This window comes from Pagrus major, chromosome 16 (genome assembly GCF_040436345.1).
Source record: "Pagrus major chromosome 16, Pma_NU_1.0".
In the NCBI taxonomy this organism is placed as follows: Eukaryota; Metazoa; Chordata; class Actinopteri; order Spariformes; family Sparidae; genus Pagrus; species Pagrus major.
In genome coordinates this window covers 3,392,823-3,419,225 of record NC_133230.1, presented here as the reverse complement: position 1 = coordinate 3,419,225, position 26,403 = coordinate 3,392,823, and the positions used below count along the sequence as shown (strand labels likewise).

Sequence of the window (26,403 nt, the reverse complement as noted above, 5' to 3'; positions counted from 1 at the left end):
ATTGATGAATCCTTGCTTGATAATAGGGAAAAATGCTTGTAATATGTTTCTGGACCTGATCTGATATCTTTAAATATCTTTTTTACGTCATAAACCGAAAAGATATTTGATTTCCGAAGATATAAGAGAAAAGCAGGAAGCAAATCTTCACATTTTGGAGGCTGGAAACAGAGAATGTTTGATCTTTTTGCTTGATAAATGACTTTTTAATTAATTAAATGATGATTAAATGTGTTGTCGATTATTTTTCTATGCATCAACTACTTCATTAATTGATTTAAATTAATTTCAGCACTACACGAACTGAAGCAGAACTCTGTTATCTTTAATGAGATAACGTAAGACTGACGTAGATTTTTACAATGAGAGGTAACTCATCGTCAGGAGTTTCATTGCTCTCGGGGTGCAATAAAAATGACCTTTTTCACTGACTCACTAACTCAATTATTTGCTATTTGAAGATGTATTTATAGTTTCTGGTATTTTACATGTGATCACTGGGTGCTGCATGCTGTTTGTTATTGAGCTACATACTTTTCTGTGTGACTCAAAAGTGTGACTGGATTGACTCTTGCCAAAGTCCAGGAAGAAAAAAACGAATTGCCGGGATCTGACATCATTGCAAAGTCTTATAATTGACTTTTCTGACCGCTCATCTGCGCATCTTGACCTGAAACCCAAACTCAATCATCCTGCAGCCTCACAGGCCAGCATGACAACATGTTATGTTCGGTTTGATTCCCCTCGGTACAATACCAGATAAAATCTTCATCATCTTGCCTTTCTGTCCACAATGAGGGGGTTTAAACTAAGTGTACACAGCGTCCAATTGAGTTACGGCTCCATGTCAATAAACTATTTCACCCTCCGACCGTGAGCGCCGGAGCCAAGAGCTGACATCGTGATTGTCCTTGTCCGATTAGGCCGATCAATGAGACTGAACAGAGGAGAAAGGAGAAGAGGAGGAGGAGGAGTAGAAGGAGAAGTGAGGGATGTGTCTGTGTGTTGAGGGAGGGGGGCAGCTCCTCCCATAATTAAGTTAGCGTGCTGCGCTGGAGGTCCATGTTTACAGGGCAGGCGAGGGAGTTTCCTTCACTCGGTGGACAGCTCTGAGCGCGGAGACGGCAGCAGCGAGCTCTCTCTTCTCTCTCTGGTTATTTCTGCAAATCATCCCTCGCTGCGCTGCGACTGGCGACCTGCACACACAGGCTGATTCAGGACGAGCCGGAGGGGGGAAGCAGCAACTACAGCAGCTGCAGTGGCACCTGCCTAACCCTCCACCACCCTCCCTCCCTGCCCAGCCCAGGACCTCTTTTCTCCTGCCACTGCCTCCACCGCCGCTGCCATCATGTGCGACTGTTTCCACCTGGCCTTCCCCAACTGGCACGCCGCCTCCTCAGGGACGGGTGGGCATCACTCTCTCTGCTCTCTCTTCCCCCCTCTCTATGACTTTGTCTGTGCTGTTTTCCCCTGAGCAATTCACTGATTCAGCAGCAGGGTTCAGTAGTGCAGTGCAGTGGGAGAGATTACGTTTGTGTTTGTGATGGAGAGAGACAGTGAGTGAGTGTAAGGCGGCTGGTGCTGATGCTGAGTTGTGTTGCTGACCTGCAGTGAGCGCTGGGTGTGTCTGCAGAGTGCTGGGGAGTGTTTGAAGATGTCATCATCGAGGATGTCAGGCAGCTTCGCTCTTCTCCTGTTTCCCTCCTGCTGTGTCTTTGAAGCAGTGGCTGAAAGGCAAACACGCTCGGTTACAGCCGCGGTTCAGTGAAGAAAAAATAGTGGTGGAGGATAACTTCCTGGGGGTAAAGATGAAAAAGGCGACTGAAATATGGGAACAAAACTATTCCCAAAATTAGTAATGCGTTCACCACAGATCTGAGCTTTAAAGATGCAGCTTTTATGTGAAAGAGGGAAGAGCAACTACCTGTAACGTTGCATCAGTTTTACCGTAATAACCCAGAAAATGTTAAAACTTCTGAAAGTTAAGGATGTTGAAAGCTCTAAAACTTACACAGTGCATATTTTACTGATTACACTGCTCACAGTTCTTCTTTTCACGATTATAAGCGCAGCGTTTCAAGGAATCTGATAGAAAGGAATTTTCATGGGTCCATCAAATGCTTACATACCATATCTGATGACGTATGTGAGCGTAGAACAAAGTAATATATCTTGTTTGAAACTGTTTACATTCAAGCTATATTAATGATGACGCAAATTGCTTGTAATCTTCACAAAGAAAGTTTGAACTGGAAATCTTTATGAAGTCATGATTTTAGTACGCTTGGGCAGAAAACACTGGCTTTAAAACATTGTTTGAATTAGTTCCCGTACATTTAAGTTTTGACATTTGTGTGTGATTTATTCGGTTGTTTGCTTCAGCTGGATGTTTTCTGGTACCTAGGCCGTAATTTAATTGACAGTTACATCATTGGTTTCTACAGGGCGGGTGTTCCTACCAGGGATGCATTAAAAGAAATTGCTGCATCACCAACAAGTGGAAGATATATGATTCAGGCTCAGGAGGGAATCATAAAAGTTTATCTCATCAGCTCATTTAGCTGCCCAGTTGTGCTTAGTTTCTTCCAAGCACCTAGAGAATAATATTGTGTTTGTTATTAGTGGACATCATCAGGTAGTTTATACATTATATATGCTGTAAAATATATATCTGCTTTCTGTGCTTTCTGGTAAATTATTAATTTTCATATAATGCTTGGTTGTGTTTCTTTGCTGCCACTTTCCATTTCCCACAATTGCCCTGATTTACCTCTGCTGCTACTTTTAATTCAATCTGCCTGAGGATGTGAAGAGGTTTGTGTTGCTCTGAGAGGCTTCAGGCGACACTCAAGGTCAGAGAGAGAGAGAGAGAGAGAGAGACGGAGCTTAGCAGACGGGGCGGCTCGACAGTGGAGCCTTTAGCAGACGATTCTGATCCATTATGACCCATCAGCATCAGACAGGCTAATCCTGCTCTTAAATCAATATTTCAGTTTATAAGTGTTGCTGCTGAAAAGAGTCAATCTCAGCGTTTGTGTTTACCTGCTTGGAGCGTCAGTCAGCTGGAAGTTGCTTGTGATTTACAGTTTTGACAATGTTTTGGTCTATTTCGACACAGGGTATTTGATACTAACACGAAGTTGCTCGTATTTTGTGTTTCGGTATTTATTCAAATTCCATCTTGATTTTCTTTCTTCAAGGGAACGTTGCGAATTAGGTGAAAAACTGACCGTTATCCCGAATCTATTCATGGCTGCGTTCAAGATAAAACGTATTGTCTGTGCAAAACTTTGGCAGTAGTCGTTTCACTAACTTACATTTAATAAAAGACCGACATCCACCTATTATATCTGTAACTCAACTAAATGATCATGTTTAAATCTGAGTCACTGTGTGCTTCGGGCACGCAGAGCAAAACAAACACGGAGAAGTGTTGGCAAACAGAGTTCAACCCAGGCGTAGGTTACTGACCTAAAATAATATTGTGTCTCCGTATTTTTGGTGTAATTGCACGTCGTGGGAAAACAGGCAGATTAAGATCCGAATTCCAGAGATGTGATGAAACTCTCTGTAAGTTTGCAGCCGATTAGTAGATTGAAAGCATGCGCTTTTACAGTCTCATGTTCATATAATCCATGCAGAAAATCTAATTCTGTTTTCCTTTCCCTTCACTCAAATCTCATTATAATTTGGATCCAAACAAACTGCCCTGCAGTGAAAGGAGCTTGTGTCTGTCTGTTACGCGAAAAATTAGCAAATCCAAGAGCACAAATAATGAGCTGTATTACTTTATATTAGTTTAGTGAAGAGGGGGGCTTCGGGGAGCCTTCCAGGTGCTCCTCAACAGGAAGCACAAACTGGAGCAGAAGGTGGTTACGTAAGAGATGAGCTGAGGACAGGCAACTAACACAATACAGTTCTTCTGAGTCGAGAGAAAATCTACAAACTGATTTATATATTTCGAGGATTGCGGTTTTTGTTTTTGTCAGATCTTTTGAAGCAAATCGATGAATGTGAGGGGTTCACTGGCACCGCATTACGTCAGGACAGATGAGTTTCAGTCACAGTTTCTCGTCCCATCAGCACAAGCACTGAGGGATGAGCCACGCCCAAATCCAGAGCTGCAGTTGCACCCAAATATGAATCATGCAGGATCTGCACCGCAAAAGATTTCAGCATCGACTCCCTGTGCTTATATATCTGCAGAATATTGCCGTCCAATCAGAACGTTAGGCAGGAGGTTTATGAATATTTACGCTATCTGATCTATGATAAGTAAATAGGTCAATGTGATTTTTATTTTTGACAATTTTAGTCCGCAGTGAAAGTTGTTATCAGGCCCTCAGCAGCGCCCACATGACAAATATTTGAGAAAGGAGTTTCTACATGTGCGCTGCCAGTTGTCGGGGCAGGACTACTGGACATCCGCCTGGATGAAGTGGTGAATAAGACCAGGAATACATCATCCAGTCATGTCAAACCGGGCCTGAATCCTCCATAAAGCTCACTGCACACATTGACGCCATGATTGACTACGACAGCAGCTGTGTACTCGAGACATGGCACATGACAGATTTCAATCTAGAGGCACCCGAGAAGTCCGGTTAATTAAATTAATCCGTCTAATTCTGTTCTGTTTAACTTCCTGGACCTTCAGCAGCTCAGACAGAATATACAATTAGTATACAATTACTAATAACTAACGCTGTAGTTTTTTTTAATTATGTAATTTAGGTGAAATTGTAGACTCACATCAAAACAGGTGGTCCTCTGAAAGTAGAAAACATCTCTGCATCTCTCTCTAAAACACATTCTTCGTCCCTTAAACCCTTAACTGTTTCCATTAAGTTTCCATTAACAGTCTCTGTATTTAAAACAGTGGTGTCTTGTGCTAAATGCTTTCCTCAGCTTGATAACATGCTCACAACAACAACATGGTTATATATAGCAGGTTTCTCATGTCAACCACCTGAGTCTTGAGTTTTGACAAAGTAAACTTCTGAACCTGTGATGAAATTTCATGGCAATTTATTTGATCTTATTTATTTAATTGGCTACTTCCTCTTTTATCTCTTTCCGTCTGCATTTTCTGGATTTATTTCCTTTTGTAAAGTGCTTTCTAACATTGTTAGGTAAAGCATTATGTAGATTATTATCATTATTATTATTGTTATTCATCCTATTGTTGTGACATTTTACTAAAAATCACAAATCACCTCATCTTGGGACCATGAATGTCACTACAAAATTTTAATTTCTATCCAACAGGTTTAAGACATTTTAATCTGCGCTAAAGTGGTGGACCGACCAAACGCCTGACATTACCATCCCATGACAGCTCAGCTGTTTTATCTTAAAAAATGTTGGCATCATTGATTTTTATAAGGGACTTATTGATCAATTAGTTTATAGAAACTTTGGCAGTGCAGGGATTTTTAATGTGTTTGGGCAAAGGTTTGCTATTGGGGTACCTTTAAGTTTCTTCAGATGTGATTAAATGTCCCTTGGCTCATTACTTTTGACTCTACTTAAGTGAAACTATTAAATATAACTTTGTAAATGAAATTATTACAGGTGGATAATTACATTTTGTCTCGATGGCAAAAGCCTTTTGATAGAAATGTAAACTGACAATGATATTGAAAAGTGAGGAGTTGTTTAAGGTGGTTTTAAGTCAAAGTAAAGTGTTCTTCCTCTTCATTAGTTTATTAAGCAAATAAGTTTCGACTGAATGAAGAGATTCATGTAAATGTGAGGTTATTTTAAGGCATATGTGCTGCGAAGAGTTAAGTCTTTGAACTCAAGTGGACCTTTGAAACCACTTAATTCAGTTTGGGAGTGACACCCAAGGTATGACTGCAACCTAAAAGTGTCCCGCCTTCTTTGTCCTTCTGAGACTGAACAAATTCTTTTAGCCACTTTAGCAGCAACACTCACACCGGGAACGTTTCAAGGGCAGTTTGAGAGTAAAACAAGAAGCAGCAGCAGGTAGGTGAGCTGTTCGATTTCACAGAGTGGGCTTCAGGATTAAATTCTGAGAGGCTTTTGTTAGTCATACCTGATCTGAAGGAGTTGGAGGGTGATGACTGTGTGACAGGGATTCATGGTTAATGGTGTAGGCAGCTGCAGAGACTGTTGATTATAATATTTCACAACACATCTGGACTGTGGTGTGTTCAGTGTTCACAGTGTGAAGTGTCTGTCCTGTCAGATAAATGCTCTTTGATGTTGTTTCTGATCCTCATATCAGAGCAAGGTATGTCTGCGATGACAGCGCAGGTTGTGTTTCAGGTGCTTTATCAGGATCGGTCATGAATAAATCAGAAGTAAAGTGTCATTCAATAGCTTCTTGAACTCTCTTGAATTGTCAACCTTGAGGCAGCAACACACTCTGATTCATTTGAAGGTTTCTACATCAGCAGTTTGTTGGTTTAACTGTTTTCTAATGCACTTAAACAGGCAGTCAGAGCTCTTCACATGACATTTATTAAAGCAGAGGGTGGGGTGTCAATGAGGTGGCTGGTTAAGTTGACGGTGCTGCAGGATATACTGTATATGTTCAGCACTGTGAACGGCTGTTATATAATGTTGATTATAACATTATCTTTTTTTTTTAGGGTTTTGACCCCAAGGTTTTTCATCAGTTATTAGCAAGAAGACAGTTTTTCAGACTTTTCAAATCAATGCACAAAGAGTTTAGCCTCTTTTTGTGTTGCTATTTTGATGCAGATCAGCTGATTTTAACAGCAAAAGAAGATCGAAACATCCATCAAAACCCCTCAAACTACTTTTGTTCTGACTTATTTGCAAAGTAAATCACTTCCGCAAAATCTTGTAACCCTCACTTACTGGCCTCCATTATTGACATGCTGAGCAGCAATTCTGAATCTTGCTGCACAAGTACTTTGAGTTTTTAGTTAATGTTTTTATATTGATTTTGTTAAAAATGAGTCACCGACTAACTCCTAATTGAAATGCTTTTAAGACTTTCCTTGCTTGATTTGAACTGCAAACCTTTTAATCCAGTATTACAAGTTGTTATACACTTTTTCGGTGACATATTTATTTAATTTCTTGATGTTCAGGAGTTTAACGCTTTAATAAGACTTACAAAGACTGTAATGTCTGAATGTAGTCCTTCAAATGATCATTTATCCTAATCTCAGTAGAAAAATATTAATCAGCTGTTCAACCAACATTTTATCTGCAATGATTTATCTGCAAAATCTCCATGTGGAGTGCAACTGCATCTATTCAATAATTTTTCACAACATCTGCTGATCCATGGCATGTTAATGATATGAATTTATTAGCCATTAAAATCTGAAACCACAGAAAATGCAGACATGTGGAGGACAGAGCAGAACTATTCCTCCACAGTCGTTAAGCCTCAATTTATTCAAACTTATTCATTTGGGAATTTGCAGTTTTTAATGCCAAACACTTTAACAACTAACAAATAGACTACATCCTGAAGTAGGAGTCCTGATAGAATGAAGAGGTACCTTAAAATGGGATCCAATCAAATTGAGGTTAGGTATCAGATGGGATAATAACAATAATCTGACTAACCATATTCATTTGGAGTCAAAGTTTCCCTCTTAGTTCAGCACTGACGGTTGGAGCTGAGAGGCTGCAGAGTCTAATCTGTGGATCGATACTGTGGATCACTTAACAGACGAAGGAGGCAGAAGGTCTCCGGGGGGGATTTTTGCCAGGAAGAACTCTAAATAGTCTCATCATTGGCTCCAGTGTCTGCCTGAGCCTCAGAACAACCGTCAGGAGCAGGACCTGGTGAAGGTCTTAGCAGATAAATAACAGTGTTTAACTTCTGTTTCTTTGCATTCCCTGATTCCCAAAAAGTTTGGAGGCTTTGTAAAATGTTAACAACAACAGAATCAGACTAACTGTGATTACTGACAACAGATCCTTTATACAATCATGTGTTTAACGAAGTGGTGAACCTCGCCCCATCTTTGCTTGTGAACGACTGAGCCTTTCGAGGATGCCCCTTTCATACCCAATCATGATACTATCACCTGTAACAAAAACACATTCACCTTACTAACTCGTCAAATTCGGCAGGTTGGTCAGTGACCTTAAGCTTCAAACTTTTACTACCCCTCTAGAGAAGGGCAACGTCCAGTTAGACTTTGAAAATAAAGGCCCAGCAGTCAAGTTAGCAATAATACGTAATATTAAATGACCGGTTAGACTTTCAAAACAAAGCTTGCTGACAAACAGTTCACATAGTGTGACATATTGTGACTTTTGGACTGTTATAAACGTTGTCAAACGGTTGCGGTTTGATAAGGTTTAGGCCCCAAAACTACTTGATTAGGTTTAAAAAGTTAATCATTCTTTGGGTAAAACAACTACATTTAGTCTCGCATGTAACTCATGTCATGTAATTAAAATAAAAGTGACGTAAGTTAATTTATGTACACAAATCACCCCAACCCCATCCTGACTTGCACTTAAGTCGCACATTGTTCAGCTCTTTTGTGACAGTAGTTGCTAAAATTACCTAATGCAATTGTCCCGTTAGCTGTGCAGAACTTCTGAAGTAATCAGGTTGCGCTTGCAAAGTCTGTTGAAACGAAGCTCTGTTTACCAAAATGTTATTATAAACAGATGTCATGTCAGACTGGTATTTATGGTACATTCTGGGTATTTTCTTGTGTGTGTGAACAGGAGCTGGTCGAAGGCTGAGAGGACCAGAGCCCGGTGCAGAGGACAACTCAGTAAGTGACTTCAGTTTGACTTAAAGTTAAATGAATGTTTTATTTTGTCCTTCTGCCATTAAAGGATTCTGTCTTGGCTTCAATCAACAGAAAAACAGTATGTTATACACGTATACACTAAGGATGTCCTGATCCACATTTTTTTGGCCCTGATCCTGATCCGAGTCCTTTCATATCAGTATCTCTGACACTTATATTTACCTAAATGTTGAATAAAAATGTGTCTGACATTGAAATAGCAGCTGAAGGTTTCTACATTTGGCACATTTAATGTTCTTGTGCCCCTTCAGTTGATAAGTAATTAGGATTAATCCTCTCGGGAGCAATAATGTCTCTACACCAAATTTTATGGAATTAAATCAATTATTGTTGAGATTATTTGCTCTGAAACAAAGTGTTGGACAATCAGGCCGGCCAACATTGCCATCCCTGGAAACACACTACTAATGTGACAATTATTAAATGCCAAACAGCCAAACACCCAGTCAATGCTGCCTTTGGCATAGCAAGGTGTCATCACACTTGTGTGATCCAGTTTTCTCCACACCTGTTATGATTCATTCTGCAGGCGCTTCAACATTAAAAATGATTTTCAGGTGGCTGAAGAAGAGGAGAGAAAAATGTCTGACTGAAACTGACTCAAATGACACCATATCTCTTTAAAATGATACCAACCACTGTTTTGGGAATAGACCACGTGACTGTTTTTGTGCTGACTGACCTCATGTCCACGCAGATATGTGACGAGCCATCTCAGTTCACAGAGGGAGAGAGACCACGCCCTCAGGGATCGTCCCCCGTCGAGGAGTTTCCTGAAATTGAAAAATACAGCGAGAGTGACAAAGAGGTACAGAGCACCAACACATACACAACAAACCAGGTTAAGACAATAAATCAGAGAACCTGTTTACATGCAATTTCATGACCAAGAAATGTGGTTTCATAATCTTTCACCTCAACTGGGCTTATTATGACATTTTAGAAATCAGTTTATTACAGAGAGCAGATTTTAACCCGGTTACTTAAATACTTGTAAACAAACTGGGTCATTCAACAGTCTATTTTGTTTATGCTGTAGACGAATGACAAATGAAGTTAGAAATATCTTGTGACCAGGAGAAACAAGCTCGTGTATTTGGAGCTGAGCACATCCTTGAATCAAAGACTGCTCCACATGAAGCTCTCATACACAAAATCTACTCAATTGTTAGAAAGTTTTAGAAATAATCATTATTGGATTTTAAAAAAAGCTACTTTAAAAATCAGATTATAATCTTGAATACTTTTATTAGATGTTCTGTTAGTTACTTTCCTACAGGCCTCACCTGCGGGGGGTGATTAAATCATACACATCTCTTGCTGTGAAGTTGTAAATGCTCACAATGGCTGCCACTCTCAAAAAAATGTTTTTCTGTCAGCACTTTTAAACTAAATATTTAATTCTCTTTTTGTTTATTCAAAACCTTGAAGTAACCACGGCCTCTCAGGAAACAGTACCACTAATAGCTTGCTGTTGTACAAAATCTAGTAAGCACCAATGGGAATTTTTTAAATAAGTTGCTCCCTCAAAATGCTTTATTTACTCCCACACATTATCACCTTCCATTATTTAGTTTTCCCTCTACACTTTTACTATGGACAGCTTGCTTTTGATAGAAAATGATTTTGTTTGTGATTAATATGTATTTCTGCGCTCAAAGAGAGACTTTAGGGATTGAAGCTCAATGGTAGGACTCATACTAAGTATAGTGAATGTAAATATTACTAATTTAAGGGAACAATATAGCGTGATGTAGTGATGTGGTTTAAGATGCTCATCGCATTGCAGACTCCCATGTATGAATGTATGTACATACAGTGTATTACCCGTCATACAAGCCTGTTGATGAAATATCTCCTGTCGCCTTTTCCGTTTGCAGAAGCTCTGACTGCAACAATAATCTTTTTTGTTTCGTAAGAATTCAAAGATTTGTTTTTTTTATTTTCCTTTTAGTGTGAAGCAGAGCATGACCCACACCACAAAAGTGGGAGTGGAAAGAAAACTAAAAAGTCTGGGCTCGGGTCCATGTTTGAAAAGCGCTCAACTCCAAAGATGAGTAAACTGAAGGTGAGACATTCCCACCTTCTCCTCTCTGTACTCAATCTGTGAATCCCTCCAGGCTGTGCTGCAGCAGAGAGCAGCTCAGCTGAAGGTAAAATGATTTCATCCTTTCAATGTTGATGCGTTGGCAGGAAGTTCCCAGCCCTGAGTCTGGGGTGATAGTGAAAACAGCCGAAGATGGATGTGCAGAGGGTCTCGTTTATGGTGGAGGGAAAGAAGGGATCTTCATTAAGCAAGTGGTACCAGAGTCACCTGCTTCAAAAAGTCTGAAACTGAAAGAAGGTAAACTAGCAGTTGGAGATAAGATACAGTTATAGTGACACTGCCTCTCCAATTAAAATGAAAACTAACAATCCTGGAAAAACACATTTTCTTACTTGTTTTTTAATTTTCCAGATCCATTGGAAATAACCACACAAACTCATATTCAAAACCACAAATACAACTTTCAGAGGAAGTTGCACAGACTAATGACTAAGCATAGTGTATCTGTTGTTTTAATCATTAATTTATAAGTTCCCGATTATAAAAACAGATTCATAGACTGAAAGCCTTCTCATCCAAGTGCTCCTAAAATATTCTGCTCTTGTTTATGCAGGTGATCAGATTCTGAGTGCCACAGTGTATTTTGACAACATGTCATACGAGGATGCCATGCAGATTCTGGAGCACGCTCAGGCTTACAAAGTGAAGCTCTGCTTGAAACGCCAACCAGATATCGCAGAGACTGAACCAGCCATCGAATCTGACGTCATCCCTGTAACTATTTTCAAGTTGTCTACTCAGACTCTTTGTGATATGTAGGCTCGGTGCTAAAACTGACATTTCATATTTTTGTTGCTCAACAGGAGGACGACATCTACCCTCCAGATATGAGGGAACAAGGAAAAACCAAAAGGCGTGGGGATGCCCGCATTTCATGGCCTAAGTTTCCCTCCTTTGGAAAGGGAAAGAAGTCCCGCTTCACGAGGTCTCACAGTTCCTCAGAGGCTGATGAACAGAGAAAGCTTGAGCTTAGCCCCACCACAAGTGACACAGAGTCACCTATAAAATCTCAGGATGCTCTCAAAGGCAAGAAGAAGCATAAATTAAAGCTTTCTAGTCTGAAAAAGAGAGGCCGCATAAGTTCATCAGAAGACCAGGATACAGACACAACGACTGGGCAGATCGGTGGCAAAATTCCCCAGACACATGAAACAACTGACATGCTTTCACCTGAGTGCCTCGAAAGCCCCTCAAGAGAAACACCTGAAGTTTACGTGACAGAAGGTCTGAAAGTAGTGGAAGAGTTGAGACTTGAGCAAAATGATCAAAAACTCTCTGAACCTCAAACTGTTCAACACAAGGTGGAACTCATCACTTTAGATAGCACTTTGAAAACAGAAGATCTTACTGTGGCTCTGGCAGATAAAGAAATCGCTGATACCAAGTCCCCTGATGGCAAGAAAAAGAAGAAAGAACGGTCTGAATTAAAAATGAAAATTCTTGGGAAGGATAAATCGAAGAAAGATGCAAAAGCAAAGTCCTCCCCGAAAAGGCTGAAAACGCTGGGAGCAAGTATTGAAATACCAGATCAACCTCTCATCCCGGGAGATCAACTCGCACTTGATGCCAATACCGAAATAATCACCGGTGAGAGTCCAAAGGTTATCTCAGGCAAAACTGTGACAACTCATATGGAAACGAGTGTACCAAAGGTGGAACTTGATATATCAGATGTCGCACTTATACGCAAATCTCCAAAGGCAGGTGAAGAAAAAATGAAGAAAGACAACGACATTAAACAAAAGCAAGAAATAAAGACAGGTCCAACGTTCAAACTGCCTAAAATAGGTTTCGGTGACATTGCCACTGAGGAAACTATACAAAAAATAAATGTAAATGTTGAAGAATCCACAACAAAAATTGAGAGTACAGAAGTGAGAGGAGATCCTTACGAGCAACTGTCAAAAAGCGGTCTGTCCAGAACACAACTTCCCAAACGTGAAGAAATTGAGATTCCAGGTATGGAGGACATGTCTAGGACCACAGCCAAAGGACGAAAAGTGCCTAAAGCTGGTTTTAAGGGACATTATGAAGAACTTCAAGCTGAAACTGTACAAATGTCCATTGATGTCGACAGCGTGAAAGAGGCAGTTTCAAAATTGCCTGGATACAAGCTGCCTAAGGTTGACATGTCAGGAGCGCCTATTCCTGAAGACATTATTGTGATAGATGCAAATGCGCAGAGAATATCAGTGAAAACACCTACTAAAGTTGTAGACACCAAAAAGAAACACGAGTCACACTTTGCGGAGTTTGACATTACTGCCTCTCGAGAAATCTCCAAGACGACAGTCAAACAACCGAAGATCGCACCTGCTGATTTAACCTCAGAGGAACTCATAATTGAGACCAAGGTACATTTAAAAACACCTGAAAAGAAAGTGATTACAACTGAGGTCTTTAAACGAGAAGATATCATAATACCTGGAAAAGAAAGCATACAAGAGGTAACTATTCTTCAGGCACAAGATAAGAAATCAAAGAAGACAAAGATGACAACGGCCAGTTTTGGTATTACAAAACCAGACATAAAAATCCCTGACATCGGATTTGATCTGCCAAAACAAAAAATCTCCAAGCAAGAAGGTGTTATGGTAAAAGGAGAAGGGACTATATTCATCCAAGAAGTAAAAACATCAGAAACTGAAACAAGGAAAGGCAAGGGACATATTGGAGGAGTCATATCTGATGTCAAAGTACCTGAAATTGATGGCATTGAATACATTGATTCAGCTGGTGATTCACCAGCCAAAAAGGAAGGTGACAGTCTGCTTACAGGTTTTGGTGTTAGTCTTGATGCTGCAAAGCCACATTCTGACATCTCTATTCCAGAGATCAGAGCTGAAGTAAAATATGCCAATGCAAAGGACCAAGCAATCAAACTGCCCAAATCTGGAGCAGTTACTGCAGACATCAGTGCAAACGTACCTGATGTAGATAAGGACATGAGCATTGATGCAGCAGAGATAAAAACATTTGAAAGAGAGGGAAAGGGTAGAAAGTTTAAGATGCCGAATCTTGACATCTCCATGCCAAAGGTGAAAGGACCTAAAATCGATTCAAGCCTAACAAAGAAAGATGTAGGAGTCACACTACCAGGAGCTAAAGCTGAGGTCAAACTTCCAGATTTTCCTGAGGCTGATGTAACACTTAGAAACGTACATGTTTCTATTCCAGAGCAAAAGATGGATGTTGAAAAACCTGAATTCGAAATCAAACCTCTGGCGATTGAAGGTGAACTTGATGTACAAGGAGACAAGTTCAAAGTACCAAAATTTGGTATCAAAACACCAAAAATAAAAGGGCCTGAATTTGATTTAAGCGTATCAAAGAAAAATGTCAAAGTACCAGATGCTAAAGCTGAAGGGAAACTTCCACAAACCTCTGAAATTGACGTTACTCTTGGGGGCTCAGATGTTTCTATTCCACAAAAAAAGATGATGGTCAAAAAAGCTGAGGTGGAAATTAAACCTGTGCCAACTGATGGGGAACTTGATGGACAAGGTAGCAGGTTCAAAATGCCAAAGCTGGGAATCGCAATGCCAAAAGTAAAAGGGCCAGAAATTGATTTCAGCAAATCAAAGAAAGACATAGATGTGACACTACCAGAAGCCAAAGGAGAAGCTCAACTCCCTGATGTTGAATTAAAGGGACCCTCTGCAAAAGTGGAATTTAAAGCCCCTGAACTGAAAGGTGTAGCAAAGGATGTTGAAGGATCACCATCAAAATTCAAGATGCCTACATTTAAACTTCCAAAATTTGGAGTTGGTTCTCCAAACGTTTCTGTCGAAGTACGTGATATGGACAAAGATGTTAAATTTGACAGGGCTGACATTGATATTTCAGAGGAGGTACCTACAGGTAACATTGAAGCACCCAGCATTGACTTTGAAAGTCCATCAATAGATATGGAACCCACTGGAACTGAACATGAGGGAAAAGGAAGCATGTTTAAAAAGCCGCACTTCGGGTTTTCTATGCCTAAAGTCAAAGGGCCTCAAATAAATTTGAGTCTATCACAGAAAGACGTAGATGTCACACTGCCAGATGCCAGTGCTGAGGTCAAACTCCCAGAAGCTCCCAAAGTTGATGTCACTCTTGGAAGAGCAGAAGTTCTTCTTCCAGAGGAAGATTTGGAAGTTAAAAGGCCAGAAATTAGAATGAAACCTCCGCAAAGTGAAGTTGAACTTGATGGGCAAGGACACAAGTTTAAAATGCCAAAGTTGGGAATGTCAATGCCAAAAGTAAAAGGACCTGAAATTCACTTTGGCCTATCAAAGAAAGATGGAGATCTGACACTACCAGAAGCCAAAGCTGAAGTCCAACTACCTGAGGTTGAACTGAAAGAACCTTCAGTTGACGTAGAAGTTAAAGCTCCTGAGATCAAGGTTAAGACAAAGCATACAGAAGGATCACCATCAAAATTCAAGATGCCGTCATTCAAATTACCAAAATTCGGAGCTGGTACTCCAAGTGCCACCATAGAAGTGCCTGATACAGACAAAGATGTCAAAATCGATGGAGCTGACATAAATATCCCTGAAGAAGGCTCTGCAGTTCACATTGCAGCACCCAACGTTGACATTGAAGGACCTTCAATAGATATAAAAACTACAGGGACTGAGCAGGATGGGAAAGGAGGCAAGTTTAAAATGCCAACTCTTGGTTTCTCTATGCCAAAGGTGAAGGGACCTAAAGTCGATGTAAGCCTATCAAAGAAAGATGTAGATGTCACATTACCAGAGGCTAAAATGGATGTCACAGTCCCAGAGGTTGATCTTGGAAAAGTAGATGTTTCAGTTCCAGAGGCTAAGATCGATGTTCCAGATGTTAAAGCTGAATTTAATCTTCCAGGCGACCATAAAATTGCTGAAATGGAGCCACCAGAGTGGGAAGCAGAAATGGATGGTCATGGTGGGAAGTTTAAAATGCCCAAGTTTGGAATCAAAATGCCAAAAGTTAAAGGGCCTGAATTTGATTTTAGCTTATCGAAGAAAGACAGAGATGTCAAATTACCAGAGACAAAAGCTGATGTCAAACTTCCAGAGGTTGATCTTGGAAAAGTAGATGTTTCAATTCCAGAGGCTAAGATGGAGGTTGAAAAACCTGAACTGGAAATGCAGTCCTTGCAGATTAAAGGAGAACTTGATGGAAAAGAAGAAAGGTTCAAAATGCCAAAGTTTGGAATCAAAATGCCCAAAGTAAAAGGGCCAGAATTTGACTTATCAAAGAAAGGTGCAGATGGGACATTACCAGAGACAAAACTTGAGGCCAAACTTCCAGATGCCCCTAAATTAGATGTCGGTCTAAGAAAAGCAGAAGTTTTGGTTCCAGAGGTAAAGGCTGAAGTTGAAAAACCTGAGCTGGAAATTAGACCCTTGCAGACTGAAGTTGAAGGACAAGGAAGCAGGTTCAAAGTGCCAACGTTTGGGATTGCAGTGCCAAAGGTAAAAGGACCTGAGTTTCATCTAGGCTTCTCAAAGAAAGATGTAGATGTCACACTACCAGAAGCCAAAGCAGATGTCAAATTAAAAGAACCTTCAGCTAAAGCAGAAATCAAAGCTCCTGAAATTGAAGTTGTAGCTAAAGATACAGAAGTATCATCTTCAAAATTTAAAATGCCAACTTTCAGTGTCTCTATGCCTAAAGTCAAAGGGCCTGATATACATTTAAGCTCATCAAAGAAAGGCACAGATATCACTTTACCAGGGACTAAAGCTGACTTCGAACTCCAGGAAGCCCCTTCAACTGATGTAAGTCTTGGAAAAGCAGAAGTTTTGACTCCAAAAGTAAAGGTGGAAGTTCAAAAACCTGAAGTGGAAATCAAACCTTTGCAGACTGATGTTGAACTTGACGGACAAGGAGGCAAATTCAAAATGCCAAAGTTTGGATTTACAATGCCAAAAGTAAAAGGTCCTGAAATTGATTTTAGCCTTTCAAAGAAAGACGTAGATGTGACACTGCCAGAGGCTAAAGCTGAGGTCAAACTCCCAGAAGCTCCTAAAATTGCAATAGATATGAAAGCACCAGAGTGTGAGGCAGAAATCGATGGGCAAGAAGGCAAGTTTAAAGTGCCAAAGTTTGGAATATCCTTGCCAAAAGTAAAAGGTCCTGACATTGATTTAAGCCTCTCAAAGAAAGATCAAGATGTGACACTACCAGAAGCTAAAGTTGATGTCAATCTACCTGATGTTGAACTACAACAACCTTCTGCTAAAGTGGAAATTAAGGCAGCTGAGATTGATGCTCCATTAGTCAGTATGAAAGGATCACCATCAAAATTTAAAATGCCAACATTCAAATTTCCCAAATTTGGAGTTGCAACTCCAAATGTCAGCGCTGAAGTACCTGATAAAGATGTCAAAATCGATGGAGCTGATGCGAGCATTTCTGTGCCACACACAGATGTTGATGTACCAAAAGTCAAAGCAGAGGTCCATCTGCCAGAGGTTGAAGTCAAAGGACCTTCAGGTGGTGTTGTGATAGAGCAACCATCGGGTGTTGAGGTAGATGCAAAAATGAAAAAGCCAAGGTTTTCACTGCCCAGATTTTCTTTTTCAAAACCAAGTGTTAAGGCCCCAGAACTTGATGTCAGCATTCCAGATGTGAACGTTGCAATTCCAGAGGGGAAGGTGGAAATGAAAGGAGGGGAAGTGGACATGAAACCACCAGAGTGTGAAGTAGAAGTTGATGGACAAGGAAGCAAGCTTAAGATGCCAAAGTTTGGAATCACAATGCCAAAGGTAACAGGACCTGAAATTGATTTAAGTTTATCAAAGAAAGACATAGATGTGACACTACCAGAAGCCAAAGCTGAAGTCAAACTTCCTGACATTGATCTGAAACAACCTTCAGCTGAAATGAAAATTAAGGCTCCTGAGATCAAGTTTGAGAAAAAGGATACAAAAGGATCATCATCGAAATTTAAGATGCCAACATTTGAACTACCAAAATTTGGAGCTGGTACACCAAGTGCCACCATAGAAGTGCCCAGTGTGGACAAAGACATTGAAATTGATGGAGCTGACATTAAATTTCCTGAAGAGGTTCTCACAGTTGACATTGCAGCACCCAGTATTGACACTGAAGGCCCATCAATACATATGAAAATGACAGGACCTGAACATGAGGGAAAAGGACGGAAGTTTAAAATGCCAAGTCTCGGTTTTTCTGCGCCTCAAGTCAAGCGACCTGACATTGATTTAAGCTTATCAGAGAAAGATGTTGATTTGACACTACCAGAAGCCAAAGCTGAAGTCAAACTCCCTGGAGTTGAACTGAAAGAACCTGCAGCTGAAGTAGAAATTAAAGCTCCTGAGATCAAGGTTACGACAAAGAGCACAGAAGAATCACCATCAAAATTCAAGATGCCGACATTCAAGTTACCAAAATTTGGAGTTGCAACTCCAAGTGCCACCACAGAAGTGCCTGATACAGACAAAGATGTCAAACTTTTTGAAGCTGACATGAGCATTTCTGTCCCACACACAGATGTTGATGTACCAGATGTTAAAGCAGAGGTCCATCTGCCAGAGGTTGAAGTCAAAGGACCTTCAGGTGGTGTTGTGATAGAGCAACCATCGGGTGTTGAGGTAGATGCAAAAATGAAAAAGCCAAGGTTTTCACTGCCCAGATTTTCTTTTTCAAAACCAAGTGTTAAGGCCCCAGAACTTGATGTCAGCGTTCCAGATGTGAACATTGCAATTCCAGAGGGAAAGGTGGAAGTGAAAGTAGGGGAAGTGGATATGAAACCACCAGAGTGTGAAGCAGAAGTTGATGGGCAAGGAAGCAAGTTTAAGATGCCAAAGTTTGGAATCACAATGCCAAAGGTAACAGGACCTGATATTGATTTAAGTTTATCAAAGAAAGATATAGATGTGACACTACCAGAAGCCAAAGCTGAAGTCAAACTTCCTGACATTGATCTGAAACAACCTTCAGCTGAAGTGAAAATTAAAGCTCCTGAGATCAAGCTTGAGAAAAAGGATACGAAAGGATCATCATCAAAATTTAAGATGCCAACATTTGAACTACCAAAGTTGGGAGCTGGTACACCACGGGCCAATGTAGAAGTGCCCAATGTTGACAAAGATATCAAAATTGATGGAGCTGACATTAAAATTCCTGAAGAGGTTCTCACAGTTGACATTGCAGCACCCAGTATTGACATTGAAGGCCCATCAATACATATGAAAACAACAGGACCTGAACATGAAGGAAAAGGAGGCAAGTTCAAAATGCCAAGTCTCGGTTTTTCTGGGCCTACAGTCAAGCGACCTGACATTGATTTAAGCTTATCAAAGAAAGATGTAGATGTGACACTACCAGAAGCCAAAGCTGAAGTCAAACTACCTGAAGTTGAACTGAAAGAACCTTCAGTTGACATGGAAGTTAAAGCTCCTGAGATCAAGGTTAAGACAAAGAGTACAGAAGTATCTCCATCAAAATTCAAGATGCCGTCATTCAAATTACCAAAATTCGGAGCTGGTACTCCAAGTGCCACCATAGAAGTGCCTGATACAGACAAAGATGTCAAAATTGATGGACCTGAGATTAAAATTCCTGAAGAGGTTCTCACAGTTCACATTGCAGCACCCAGCATTGACACTGAAGGCCCATCAATTCATATGAAAACAACAGGACCTGAACATGAAGGAAAAGGAGGCAAGTTCAAAATGCCAAGTCTTGGTTTTTCTGGGCCTACAGTCAAGCGACCTGACATTGATTTAAGCTTATCAAAGAAAGATGTAGATGTGACACTACCAGAAGCCAAAGCTGAAGTCAAACTCCCTGAGGTTGAACTGAAAGAACCTTCAGTTGATGTAGAAGTTAAAGCTCCTGAGATCAAGGTTAAGACAAAGAGTACAGAAGGATCACCATCAAAATTCAAGATGCCGTCATTCAAATTACCAAAATTCGGAGCTGGTACTCCAAGTGCCACCATAGAAGTGCCTGATACAGACAAAGATGTCAAAATTGATGGACCTGAGATTAAAATTCCTGAAGAAGTTCTCACAGTTCACATTGCAGCACCCAGCATTGACACTGAAGGCCCATCAATTCATATGAAAACAACAGGAGCTGAACATGAAGGAAAAGGAGGCAAGTTTAAAATGCCAAGTCTTGGTTTTTCTGGGCCTACAGTCAAGCGACCTGACATTGATTTAAGCTTATCAAAGAAAGATGTAGATGTGACACTACCAGAAGCCAAAGCTGAAGTCAAACTCCCTGAGGTTGAACTGAAAGAACCTTCAGCTGAGGTAGAAGTTAAAGCTCCTGAGATCAAGGTTAAGACAAAGAGTACAGAAGGATCACCATCAAAATTTAAGATGCCGTCATTCAAATTACCAAAATTCGGAGCTGGTACTCCAAGTGCCACCATAGAAGTGCCTGGTACAGACAAAGATGTCAAAATCGATGGACCTGAGATTAAAATTCCTGAAGAGGTTCTTACAGTTGACATTGCAGCACCCAGCATTGAAACTGAAGGTCCATCAATACATATGAAAACTACAGGATCAGAACATGAAGGAAAAGGAAGCAAGTTCAAAATGCCAAGTCTTGGTTTTTCTGGGCCTACAGTCAAGCGTCCTGACATTGATTTAAGCTTATCAAAGAAAGATGTAGATGTAACATTACCAGAAGCCAAAGCTGAAGTCAAACTCCCTGAAGTTGAACTGAAAGAACTTTCAGCTGACGTAGAAGTTAAAGCACCTGAGATCAAGGTTAAGACAAAGGGGACAGAAGGATCACCATCAAAATTCAAGATGCCTTCATTCAAATTACCAAAATTCGGAGCTGGTACTCCAAGTGCCACCATAGAAGTGCCTGATACAGACAAAGATGTCAAAATTGATGGACCTGGGCTTAAAATTCCTGAAGAGGTTCTCACAGTTGACATTGCAGCACCCAGTATTGACACTGAAGGCCCATCAATTCATATGAAAACAACAGGACCTGAACATGAAGGAAAAGGAGGCAAGTTCAAAATGCCAAGTCTTGGTTTTTCTGGGCCTACAGTCAAGCGACCTGACATTGATTTAAGCTTATCAAAGAAAGATGTAGATGTGACACTACCAGAAGCCAAAGCTGAAGTCAAACTCCCTGAGGTTGAACTGAAAGAACCTTCAGCTGAGGTAGAAGTTAAAGCTCCTGAGATCAAGGTTAAGACAAAGAGTACAGAAGTATCTCCATCAAAATTCAAGATGCCATCATTCAAATTACCAAAATTCGGAGCTGGTACTCCAAGTGCCACCATAGAAGTGCCTGATACAGACAAAGATGTCAAAATCGATGGAGCTGAGATTAAAATTCCTGAAGATGTTCTCACGGTTGACATTGCAGCCCCCAGCATTGAAACTGAAGGTCCATCAATACATATAAAAACTACAGGATCAGAACATGAAGGAAAAGGAAGCAAGTTTAAAATGCCAAGTCTCGGTTTTTCTGGGCCTACAGTCAAGCGACCTGACATTGATTTAAGCTTATCAAAGAAAGATGTAGATGTGAAACTACCAGAAGCCAAAGCTGAAGTCAAACTCCCTGATGTTGAACTAAAAGAATCTTCTGCTAAAGTGGAAATTAAAGCTCCTGGAATTGATGTTCAGATGAGTAATGTTGACGGATCACCATCAAAATTTAAAATGCCAACATTCAAATTACCTAAATTTGGAGCTACTGCTCCGCAGGTCAGTGTGGAAGTACCTGATGTCGACAAAGATATTAAAATCGATGGAGCAAAGCTGGAAGTATCAAAAGAGGGAGCTAAAGTGGATGTCACAGCACCTAGCATTGACAAAGAAGGCCTATCTATAGATGTGAAAGCTAAAGGAGGTGAAGTGGAAGGATCAGGAAGCAAATTTAAAATGCCAAAGTTTGGCATCTCAGTGCCCAAAGTTAAAGGACCAGAAATTGATTTGAGCTTGTCAAAGAAAGACACAGATGTCAAACTCCCAGAGGCCAAAGCTGAAGTTCAACTTCCAGATGTTAAAGTAAAACAACCATCTGCTAAAGTGGAGATTAAAGCTCAAGCAGGTAGTGTTGAAGGATCCCCATCAAAACTTAAAATGCCAACATTCACATTACCTAAATTCGGAGCATCTACTCCAAAGGTCAGTGTGGAAGTACCTGATGTAGACAAAGATATTAAAATCGATGGAGGAAAGCTGGAAATATCTAAAAAGGGAGCTACAGTTGATGTCACAGCACCCAGCATTGACACAGAAGGCCTATCTGTAGATATGAAAGCCAAAGGAAGTGAAGTGGAAGGATCAGCAAGCAGATTTAAAATGCCGAAGTTTGGCATCTCAATGCCCAAAATTCAAGGACCTGAAATTGATTTGAGCGTGTCAAAGAAAGATGTTGATGTCACAGTACCAGAAGCTAAAGCTGAGGTCAAACTACCCAAAGTCAAAGAACCTGAGGGTGCCATTTCACTACCAGATGCACCTACAGTTGAAGTTGAAGGTAAGGTGAGACGACCAAGCTGGGCTTTTCCTACATTTTCATTTTCAAGAACAAGTGGTAAAGCTTCTGATGTTGATGTGAACCTTGAAACACCCAGAGTTGATGTTACAGTACCAGAGGCCAAAGCAGAAGTCTGTCTGCCAGATGTTGAAGTTCAAGGACCTTCGGGGGCTATTTCAATGGCAGAGCCTCCTGCTGCAGAACTTGATGCAAACTTGAAAAAAACAACATTTTCACTACCTAGACTCTCGTTTTCAAAGTCAAGTGTTAAAGCACCTGCAGTCAGTGCTGAACTTCCACATGTAGATGTTTCTCTTCCAGAAGGAAATGTGGTAGTCAAACAACCTGACGTGGAGCTTAAGCCAGGAGAGGGTGATTTACAATTAGATGGACAGGGAAGCAAGTTTAAAATGCCAAAGTTTGGCATCTCAATGCCTAAGGTTAAAGGGCCTGAAATTGATTTGAGCTTGTCAAAGAAAGATGTCGATGTCAAACTCCCAGAAGCAAAAGCTGAAGTTCAACTTCCAGATGTCAAAATGAAACAACCATCTGCTAAAGTGGATATTAAAGCTCCTGAGATTGAAGCTCAAGCAAGTAGTGTAAAAGGATCCCCATCGAAACTTAAAATGCCAACATTCACATTACCCAAATTTGGAGCATCTAGTCCAAAGGTCAGTGTGGAAGGACCTGCTGTGGACAAAGACATTAAAATTGATGGAGCAAAACTGGAGGTATCTAAAAAGGGACCTACGGTGGATGTCACAGCACCCACCATTGACACAGAGGTATCTGTAGATGTGAAAGCTAAAGGAAGTGAACTTGAAGAAACAGGAAGCAAATTCAAAATGCCAAAGTTTGGCATCTCAATGCCCAAAGTTCAAGGACCTGAAATTGATTTGAGCTTGTCAAAGAAAGATGTTGAAGTCACAATACCAGAAGCTAAAGCTGAGGTCAAACTACCCAAAGTCAAAGAACCTGAAGGTACCATTTCACTACCAGATGCACCTACAGTTGAAGTTGAAGGTAAGGTGACACGACCAGGCTGGGCTTTTCCTACATTTTCATTTTCAAGAACTAGTGGTAAAGCTTCTGATGTTGATGTGAACCTTGAAACACCCAGAGTTGATGTTACAGTACCAGAGGCCAAAGCAGAAGTCTGTCTGCCAGATGTTGAAGTTCAAGGACCTTCGGGGGCTATTTCAATGGCAGAGCCACCTGCTGCAGAACTTGATGCAAACTTGAAAAAAACAAAATTTTCACTACCTAGACTCTCTTTTTCAAAGTCAAGTGTTAAAGCACCTGCAGTCAGTGCTGAACTTCCACGTGTTGATGTTTCTCTTCCAGAGGGAGAAGTGAAAATCAAACAAACAGAAATGGAAATCAAAGCTCCTGAGCTTGAAGCTGAACACGATGGACAAGGAAGCAAGTTTAAATTGCCAAAGTTCGGCATTGATTTAAAAACATCACAGAAAAATGTAGACATCACACTGCCAGAAGTTGAAGCAGAGGTCAAACTCCCTGAAACTGAAGTCAAGTCTTCAGCTAGTGTGAAAGGTTCTGAGACTGACGCTAAGTCAAAAGATGTTGGAGGATCATCATTAAAATTTAAAATGCCAACAATGAAAATGCAGAAATCTGGAAGTGCTACTTATGATGTCACTGTAGAGACACCTGATGTAGACAAAGCAGCTGAAACTGATGGATCTAAAGTTAAAGCGGATGTGTCTGTCAACATCAAAGGTCCAAGTCTTGATATTAAAACGGATGTGTCCAACGCAGCAGTAACGGATACAGAAATGCCAAAGACTGAGACTGACAGTGTGGTTCTTGGCTCTCCAAGTAAATTCAAACTACCATTATTTAAAATGCCAAAACTGAGTTTCTCCAGAACCAAATCAGAGGATGAACATGTCCCTGTTGAGACTGAAAGCAAAGAAGATCAGCTGAAAATGGAAGTTGAGCCGAAAGGAGAAATGAAATCACCAAAAATGTCTTTGACATCATTCGGTGAGATCCTCAAGACTATTGATGTTGAATTTGATGTTCCAAAAGCAGAGAACGGGGAAGAAAAACTTGAAACCTCAAAGGACGTTCATGAAACTGATGGATCTGGTGGAAAGCAGTTAGAGCCAAAGGAAAAGGACACAAATACAAAGCAAGAGACGGTCAAAAGTCCTGAGAGGACGGGTTGGTTCAAGTTCCCTCGTTTTGGACTGTCCTCCCCATCAGAACCTGCAAAGATTTCTGAAAAAGACGAGCGCAAAGATGAGAAGAGCCCAGCAGATGAGGAACCAAGCCCCACCTGTTCTGTCCTGTCGTCAGATGCCTTCGCTGATATTAGCTCTGCAATGACAAGTGAGCATGCTGGCCTGTCTTTATCGTCTCCAACCAAAGTGACTGTCAAATACTCTGATCCTACCGTCGCAGCAGGGCTTGGAGAGACGCACAGTAACGTCATCACTTCCACCACGAGGACGGAAGTGATCTCGGTTGAGCCCAACTTACCTGAGAAAATCACCATTCTGTCATCTGGAGTTTCATCCTCATCGGACGACACGTTCCAACTGGCATCTGAAAAAATACATATCATTACATCAAACATACAAGCAACCCCAGCAGCCCAGCAGGCCAAGCTACTGACTGATGTCCAAATCCAATCAGCTGGAGACTTTCCCCTGAAATCAGGGGCGAACGAAGCTGCATCGTGGACTGTTGAGGAATCACAGAGCGGCAAGAGAACGGTGATCGGGAAGCATTTCTTCAGGGAGACATCAAGTGAAAGAAGTGAAAGCAAAGAAACAATTGTCATAACTAAACAAATCACACATGTGTTTGACTCTTCTGAGCCGATCTCAGGTGAGACGGCTTCATCCATTCAACGACTGAGAGACTCTGTGCACTCTGACAAAATGAGGTTCTTTGACGGAGCTAAAAAGTGAAATAATTTGATCTAAATTATGTCAGAAGATAGAAGTTTAACTTACCTATCATAGGGAAGATTTTGTCAACGCTCAGGTGTCAACATCAATCTCTGGTTGCATTCTGTTGACCCGCGAAGAGATGGATTAATGTTTTTCACGCTGACGATGTGGTTAAGTTGTTAATAAACTGTGTAACTGAGTGCCCTTACTGCAAGTTAAGACGAGGCTTGACCAAATATCTTTGCTTATAATGTTGCAAAAATAAAGTAAGCCATGTCATTTGCTAATCAACACTTATAATATCTTTGTCGTTTGATAGTTTTTAATGTACAACACCGATCCGACTTACTCGTGCTCTTATTTGTCGATTGATAATCACCAGTGCATTTGATTTAAAAACAGTTGAACAGCACTGTTGCGTAAATCGATCAATGTGACTGACATTCCAAAATATGTTTACAATAATTTCACTGTAAAGTTGACTCGTGAACACCTATAATACAACAGTGCGGTATATTATAGAAAAATGAATATGTATCACCAAGATATTCTTGTTGCTGTAGCTAAAAATGTAAAGAAACGATAGCAAAGCTGAGATGAAAACGCTTATGATAGAATACAGCACTGCTGCAACTATATTTTTATTAATATTTTTGCTTAGAACCTAATTTGCTACAGTAAAAATAAAACCTATGGTATGTTTTCTTGCAATATCGCTGTACAAAGTGGGAATATTAAACCGGCTGTGTAAATAGCTTTTAATGATTTCTGGAGTTTTATCTGATTACTGCTCTTCTCTTTGAAATCTAACTGAATGTTTGCAAAGTTATATACAATAAATAAATATGATTATATGCAAACCTGTGGCTGACAATGATGAGTTATGTTTTGCAATCCAGGTCTGTGGGTGTCAGGTTTGGCTTTTAGCCCAAAATACATTAAAGTTGCAGGGATTAATCAATCAGTTGTTAACTACTGAATTATTGGAAACTATTTTTTGATAATAGATAATCAGTTTGAGTAGTTTTTTTAAGAAAATAAAGTCAAAATTCTTTGATTTCAGCGTCTTAAATGTGAATATTTCCTTTTCTCCCCTACTCTATGACAAATAAACTGAATATTCTGA

The 26,403-nt window shown here is 40.4% G+C and overlaps 1 protein-coding gene across 1 annotated transcript; it reads left to right on the top strand.

Moving 5' to 3' along the window:
• Positions 1-1,348: 1,348 nt before the first annotated feature.
• LOC141010218 (uncharacterized) lies at positions 1,349-25,295 on the top strand. The gene is made up of 13 exons (XM_073483092.1): positions 1,349-1,406; positions 8,698-8,744; positions 9,481-9,591; positions 10,738-10,851; positions 10,977-11,127; positions 11,444-11,604; positions 11,694-13,337; positions 13,377-13,395; positions 13,519-17,303; positions 17,523-18,389; positions 18,426-18,447; positions 18,631-22,356; positions 22,678-25,295. Exons 1-13 carry the CDS (start codon positions 1,349-1,351, stop codon positions 25,293-25,295), a joined length of 13,323 nt encoding a protein of 4,440 aa, XP_073339193.1.
• The last annotated feature ends 1,108 nt before the right edge of the window (positions 25,296-26,403 follow it).

Excerpts from the sequence above, each read along its gene's own strand:
- LOC141010218 (XM_073483092.1), top strand. The coding sequence starts at position 1,349 with ATGTGCGACTGTTTCCACCTGGCCTTCCCCAACTGGCACGCCGCCTCC. Across the intron at positions 10,852-10,976 it reads CAAAGATGAGTAAACTGAAG|GAAGTTCCCAGCCCTGAGTC; the intron begins GTGAGACATTCC and ends ATGCGTTGGCAG. Across the intron at positions 11,128-11,443 it reads AAGTCTGAAACTGAAAGAAG|GTGATCAGATTCTGAGTGCC; the intron begins GTAAACTAGCAG and ends TTGTTTATGCAG.